Source organism: Neophocaena asiaeorientalis, unplaced genomic scaffold (assembly GCF_003031525.2).
Source record: "Neophocaena asiaeorientalis asiaeorientalis breed wild unplaced genomic scaffold, Neophocaena_asiaeorientalis_V1.1 scaffold138, whole genome shotgun sequence".
Lineage (NCBI taxonomy): Eukaryota > Metazoa > Chordata > Mammalia > Artiodactyla > Phocoenidae > Neophocaena > Neophocaena asiaeorientalis.
Genome location: NW_020172632.1, coordinates 3,544,778 through 3,551,885, shown reverse-complemented (window position 1 = coordinate 3,551,885; position 7,108 = coordinate 3,544,778). Strand labels below are relative to the sequence as shown.

Genomic DNA, 7,108 nt, shown 5'->3' with positions numbered 1-7,108 from the left:
AGACATACTAGGCACCAAGTAAAATCTTTGAGGGGAAGCATGAGGAGAGAAAGAAAAGAATAACTGAATCATCAATAGAATATGTCTAGTTTTTCAATTAGTCTACTTTTTCTAACATCAAGACTTAAAACACCATGATCTTTTAGTGTAGTTCTCCTTAGCAAGAGGCAAATTATGTGGGGATTATAAGAGGAGTGGAAACCACAGAAAACACTGTCCTGTTTTGAAAAAGTGTTTTAATCAGGCAAAAGAAGCATCAGGACAAACCATTTTTAAAACAAAGTCTTCAAGTTGGGTATTGAGACTGGCAAAGGGAGAAGCAAGGAGAAAAGTCAGGGAAAGATAAAATATTCGGATGAAAGCCAAAGCTATTTGCAATTACATGTTAGAACTCAGGGTTTTGCAGGTGAAAAAGATGTTGCTTAAATATATTCATAAACCTGTAGTAAGATTTCCACTTAGCAGTTTCAGAAGATTTAACTAGCTGCTTAAAATATGACAGAACTGAATTTTAACAAATGATATTAAAATAGGACAGCCAATCAATTAATTAACTGACAAAATAGAAGGCAGTGTGGGAGAGCCCTCCCCACATTCATTGCAGATTCGCAGCTCCCTCCGCCCGGTTTCCCTCCATCAGGCTAACGACCTCGTTTCTCCGGTAGAGCCTGGCCAAGTCGCAGGCGGTGTCCCCCTGATGGTTCCGATGCCCCACTTTGCAGGCCGTGTGCTTCACAAGGAACTCCACCACGGGGAGGTGGCCTTCTTTGGCAGCCAAGTGCAAGGGCAGGTTCCCTTCATTATCCTCGATGTTAACATCAGCTTGAAACTCCAGCAAAGTCTGTAAAGTGTCCAGGAAACCTGCTCTGGCTGCATCGTGAATGACAGCGAAACCAGTTCGGTCTTTCAAATCGGGATTAGCACCTCTAAGTAGTAGTCGCCTGGCAATCTCGGGATTTCCAAGTTTCATAACCTAGAAAAGAAGAAAAAACGGTAGAATCCTTCAAGTGCTCCTACTACAAGAATATTTTAAAATATCCATCTCTTTTTATGTATGTAACTATTTTTGATGAAGGAGTGCTTGGGGAAGACCCATATGATCGGGTTTGAAGGACTCAGTTTCAGGAAATGAGTACTATTAGGTAAAAGTAGAAGAAAACTTCTAAAAATTGAGCTTCTATGATGGAATATCTTAAAGGGGCCCAAAAGTAGGATAAATTGATTAATAAAATAGAATGAGTCCGACTTATATAAAATTCACTGACAACTTGGTTCTCTATCTCCCATAAAGAGTTGTGTAATTTCATGAATTTATTAAAATAAAAGAAGTGGAACTTGAGATTTAAGTAAGTCTCCTTCTGTTTGCTTGTTCATTCTCATGAGATATGCCTAGGGTGTTAATTCTGTAAAATAAAATGTGGGTAAATTTTATTTTCTAAACAGCTGAAAAGAAATAAGGAGAGTGAGTTTCTTTAAATCCTCGAAGAAGTGTTTCCACACATCAGACTCCATCTAGTCTGATTTTATAAGTGTGAAAATGATCTCCTAAAAATCCAAACCTGGTATTTTCTTAAATTATTAATTTTCACAAGTTCTCTCCAAATAGATACAGCCCCAAGTTTCCAAGTATTTTTTAAATAGTTTTTTTTCTTTGCAATTATTTCATATGGGATATTAGGTGTGTTTAGTGCTTAGAATCCTTCACTTGAAATTTAAAAATGTTACTGATTATTAAAGTGAAAAAAAAAGCAACAGTGTTCTACATTGTCAATGTATTTATCTAAAACTAAGTTCATGATATGTCTTGTATTAGATAGGAAATGACTGTATGGAAACTGTTCTTGAAAAGAATGAAACAGTCATCCTACTATATTACTTACTGTTTCCTAAAGTTCTAACTAGTCTCCTAATTTTCAAGTGAGCAAAAGAAGAGAAAATAAGATATTAAATGTGTATTTTGGGACACAGACAGCTTTGTCTTGTGGTTTCAGCCCATTTATTAATCAACTGGTGATCCATCTTATTTCCTTTTGCAGTTATTATCAGGCATTTAGGAATAGCTATTTGTAAACTGCCAGTATTTTAAAAGCCAGAATTTGCTATTAAAATTTGCTGTCAACATACAAATAATTCACATGACAAAGACTTATCTACTGGTGTTTAAATATATTTCACGCTAATAAGAAATCACTATTAGGCTCTCATAGTTATAAAATATTTTGTGGAGCAGCAATCAGTTGTACAATACATATAATTTAATCGTGAAAAATATAGTCTCATTAACATGCAAGAATATTTCAGCATTTTAATTGTTTTAATTTATATTTAGGTATATTCATAATAACCTAAATTTATAATACATTACACAGTAGGCACTCAAATGTTTGTGAAATTAAATATACACTGTAAAATACATACAAAGCTGATCTATCTCTTTAGAATGTTTTTTAAAAAATCACAAATTAAGTAGCATGATGAAATATATTTAGAATGAATAATATTTTATAAATGCAAACTCTATAGATGGCCAAGATGTTAAGCTTCCCTGTTGATAAAACCCTGTTGACTTTTAGCCCTTCCTTTGGGGCAGTGGTTAAAAGTGATACATAATTTATTTTTCAAGAACTTCAATGAAATACTTTTTGGTTATGAAAAATTAACACAATCTAATTTTTACCACAACTGCCTCTAAATATTTAGTCACATCTAAGGACCTGAACTGGGAAAAATAAGAGAGAGACACCTTGGATCTTTGTAAAGCAAATGTACGATTAAGGCCTTTGATATCCTGATTGAGAGGCTTACACTAGGAAGGGGGAAAAATCTTTTGTAATTGGGTTAATAAACATAATTGTAGGAGAAAATTTGCCATATTTCACCAAAAATAATAGTAATGCTGGAAATTGTTTTGAAAGAAAGTTCTTTCTTGAGTTATGACACAACTTCAGAGTCAGGATTATACATACTGAAAATAAGCCTTGAGACTCCTGTTTGTGTGTGTTTCATTATATGTACTAGGACTAAGCCACAATAAATGGGTGTTAATATCTTGATAAGTATGTTTAATATAAACGAGACTGCAGAGTTGTTTTAAAAATGTTTGTCAAAACTTTTTTTTTTGCGGTATTAATCTCCCAGTCTTCCTGCTCGTCAAAAGTCCTGCAAGATCCTATTCTTACAGGGTTAAGTGGCTCATTCTTTGTGATATTTATATAATATTTTGAATGTTCAATAGGAAACTTTTCAATATATTAAATTTGTGGCATTGCTATCATCACAAAACCTGTTAAAAACTACTAGGTGGAAAAAGAAAAAAAATCCTTTCCCCACTTAATCTACCTGAAATAACAAGATAATTTAGTATCTATAAGCTTCCTTAATACTGAAATTTTTGCAAGGTCAGTGTATTCTGATTTAAAATATACAGGCTGTATGGACTTCATCTGTCAATAGTACATCTCCTGCCACTTAAATTTCTAATTCTTGCAATTAAAACAAAGCACTCTAAAAACCCTCTCCCCAGTGGATTTTCAAAAACAGCTTTAAGTGTTGCATTTCGAATACGCATAGCTTATAAGAATATCATCAGAACTCAGATAAAGCAACTGTTTGAGACTACTTTGCCATTTTTCTGTTTCTGAGCCTTTCAACTAAGTTACATGATAACGTTCAGAGGAGGAAAAAAAATTATCAGGTACAATACTTGGCAGCTGGACGTGTTTCATTTGTTGCTTGTAAATCTAATTACTAAAAATTAGAACATACCAGGGTATGACCGCAGAGACAAAAACACTATAAACTGAGCTCTGATTAGAAAATTCAACTTTTTATTCCTCCTCGATCCTGAATGGGTGGATGGTATTACATTAACTGTGAAATGTACATCCTGTGCCCGTGCCCAGGCCACCCATTCCAAACGAGGAAAGGTCGTTGGTCAAAACCTGAAGCATTTGAAGAAAAAACACCCTTGCCAGTAGTCAAGAAAATTAACGTTAAAGTCAATTATTGGAGCAAAGTACGGAAACCACTAATAGCAGTGTATTTACTTCAAATAATAATCATAATAACGTGTTTACAGAGCTGTCTAAAAAAAAGAAAAACCAAAAAACTCAGCGCTGCTACGACTGCTACAGAATCCCCACCGTCACAAAAACATTCCAAAAATTAATACCAAACCTGGAACCCACTTGATATCGAGGATGTTATTGGATTTGACGAGTTTGTTCAAAGTACGTCATTTTGGGGAGTTGGATCCACTTAAAGATATAAAATATGGCAACCAACTAGTTTTTAAAACAGTTAAATTTTGTACCCCTGAAAGCTTAAAAGCTATTATTCTAGAAACCCGGGTCACGTAGGCAACATTGTTGACCTGTTTTCCCCACCTCTCTGGATACCAACCTGCAGCGCAGTCCTTCCAAATCCATTTTGTGCATTGACGTTTACATTATTTTGCAACAAACTAGTAAGTTGCTCTAGGTCCCCCCTGGCAGCTGCGGACGCCAACTCGTTCCCCCAAGGCTCGGCCATTCTTTAGGGTCCTGACGATCGGGAAAAGATGAATTAGTTGTTTTTCTTTTTCCCCTTTCCTTCGCTCCTAACCAGGCTGCATGATGGCATCGGAGACTGACAGAAGGACTGGGATGGTTAATCTGGAGTAGAGCTTGGTAGTAAATACTAGTAAGATCTGCCTGCCAAAAGCCCGCCCCTCGATTCACACGTGATTATTCAGCAAAACTGAGCCATTGGAGAGGGGCTCCGCTCCTCGCTTTTTAGCTTAACCCCTATGAAGAATTCTGGTGATTAAACTGAGAGATATACAGGCACACATATATTTCTGGTAAATTACTCTGGACGTAAAATATAGGCAGAGCTGGCACGTACCTACACTACAGATCTCCGTGAGGAATGTGTGCGGAGATTTAAGGCACTAGATCAGGGCAGAAAATACCGCGAAAAAAGAGACATTTGGGGGGGAAGAAAAGGCATCAACCCACCCTTGTTCACGGTGGTGACTTGAGCCGCGCGAGCCAGTACCGCAGGGGCAGGTCCTCGAAGGGGCTCGGTCTCCATCCGTCTCGCCGAAGGGGTAGTCCTGAGTCCTCCGCGGCAGGGAGAGCGCCGCGGTGGCTGGATGCTGAGGTGCTCCGGGGGTTAAAGATGATCGCCAAAAGCAAACGAGAGTAGCAGTTCCGTGGCCCTCAAGTTACAGGTCGTAACGACTCCTCGGTGGCCTTGGATTCTCCGGAGGAGCCTTAATTCGCGTTCAGGCCGAGCTGCGGGCTAACGCCGCGCGGGAGGGCTCCGGAGCCCGCCAGCCGGGCTACCGCAGCCCCACCGAGCCTCAGAGGCCGTGGGAGCCAGGCTCGGCGCGCGTCTCCGGAGACTGCCGGGCGCGCGGCGGGCCCCCGGCAAGCCGGTCATGCCGGCCCCACCGGGTCCTGGGACTCCCAGCAGCGTGAGGAAGGGGCAGTGCGATGCGGGAAGTGTCTATGGGGCCCGGGCTGCTGAAGCAGCGCGCTGCAGCATCGCGGCTGCACAGGGCAGCCCACCGGTAACTTCCCGCCTACGACCGAGCCAGTTCAGACTTCCTAATGTAGAAGCTCATTGAGCTGCCGCCGCCTCTTTTCCTTCCTTTCCCGGTTTTCTGAGGGCCTCCGGAGATCGGGAGGGTCCTGGGAAGTCACAGGCCAAGCTCTGAGTATCGGGAGTCGCCACAATTCCTAGGCGCAGCCAGTCCCGCCGCTCTTGGCGAGAGCCCAGCGGCTTCGGCGCCGGGTGCCACTTCGCCAACTTCTCGCGGTCCCCTGGCCTGTGCCCCCAGCCTGTGCAGCCGATAGGGCAGCGGCCGCCAGCCAGCTGTGCCCTGGAGCCGAGCTGGGTAGCACCGCTTCCTCCCGAGCCGCAGCGCTCCCAGTGACAGTTTCTTTTGTAGCTGGTCCCCCCCAAATCGCCGGTCCCTGCTCCCTTCACCCCTACAGACACTTGTGCGTCGTGCCCCTTTCTGGTCTTTTCCTTCCCTCCCTCCCTCGCTTCTTTTTTCGCTCAAACAATTGCTGCTTCTGTTGCCGCTGCAGAGACGGTGCCGGTTTCTTCTCCCTTTTTTCCGACCTCATCAGCTTTTTTTGAAAAGAAAAAAATTGAGCGCTTTTTGAGTTGAAAAACCCGCCCCCATTTTAACGGCAGAGTTTTAAGGAGGCTCGGCTGAGTTGCAGCGCCGCGGGAGCGGGAAGGTTGGGCACCGCCCACGCCCCGCCCTCCGCCCTGGTGGCGCTCAAGCACTCTGCCGGGCTCGCCCCGCCCCCCGCCCCGCGCCCTTTCTCCCGCCTCCTCGCTCTCCACTTTCCTCCCTCAGTCTCCTGCGCTGGCTCCCACCCGCCAGCCCAGCGGCCAGGCCCCAGCCGGAGCGGCTTTTTCGGACCCGAGGAGCCGGGTTCGGCCCCCTCCGGCTGGCGGGCGGAATGGAGTCTGAGATGTGAAACCCCGGGCTGCCCCGAGGCCGGCGGGGGCGGAGGTGGAGGAAAGAGGCTTGTTAATTAAGGCTGCGGAGAGCCGCAGGGCCTTGGAGGCTCGGCGGCGCAGACTGCTGGAAGGCGGAGAGGAGGCTGGCGCGAAGCGAGTCTTTCCCCGGCCCTGGCCGGGCAGCCCGGCCCGCCTCCGCGCTCCCCCGCTAGGCTCTCGAAGTTCGGGCGGCCAGGCCTACGGCTGCCGCCTCTTCCTCTGGGGCGCGCGCTGTGTAAACTCGGCCTCCTTTTCTCAGTGCAGAGCTTCGGCCTCGCACCTGCTAGCTCAACGCCCAGGGCCGCGGTGGGCAGAGGTGGCCGCGGGGGTGGAGGGAGAGTCCTGACTGACAGCAAAACCAGTGCTCAGGAAAAGCAAAAGTTTTTTATAGACTGATTTTTACGAAAACTAAAGGCATGGTATAGGTAAGAAATTACGACGAACTCTGAAGCCTTAATGTTACAGGGACTTGAAACTGAAATATTCCATTTCTTTGGGGAAAGGGAGAAAAGCAATTAACTTTAAAGCAAAAAAAAAAAAAGTCTTGGGAAGGATTTTCTAACAAGGCCATTTCTTTCTTGTCAAAGTTCTCTCTGACTACTTAGAT

The 7,108-nt window shown here is 43.9% G+C and overlaps 1 protein-coding gene across 1 annotated transcript; it reads right to left on the bottom strand.

Moving 5' to 3' along the window:
* Window positions 1–218: 218 nt before the first annotated feature.
* CDKN2C (cyclin dependent kinase inhibitor 2C) lies at window positions 219–6,162 on the bottom strand. Its single transcript, XM_024739226.1, has 3 exons — window positions 4,998–6,162; window positions 4,402–4,541; window positions 219–973 (listed from the first exon to the last, which is right to left on the bottom strand). The coding sequence occupies exons 2-3, from the start codon at window positions 4,528–4,530 to the stop codon at window positions 596–598; spliced, it is 507 nt and encodes a 168-aa protein (XP_024594994.1). The 5' UTR covers window positions 4,531–4,541; window positions 4,998–6,162; the 3' UTR covers window positions 219–595.
* Window positions 6,163–7,108: the final 946 nt, after the last annotated feature.

What these genes read in the sequence shown, in the direction of transcription:
- CDKN2C (XM_024739226.1), bottom strand. Translation starts at nt 4,530, where the DNA reads ATGGCCGAGCCTTGGGGGAACGAGTTGGCGTCCGCAGCTGCCAGGGGG. An exon ending in TTGGAAGGACTGCGCTGCAG is followed by an intron (nt 974 to 4,401) that starts GTTGGTATCCAG and finishes CTTCTTTTCTAG; the next exon opens with GTTATGAAACTTGGAAATCC.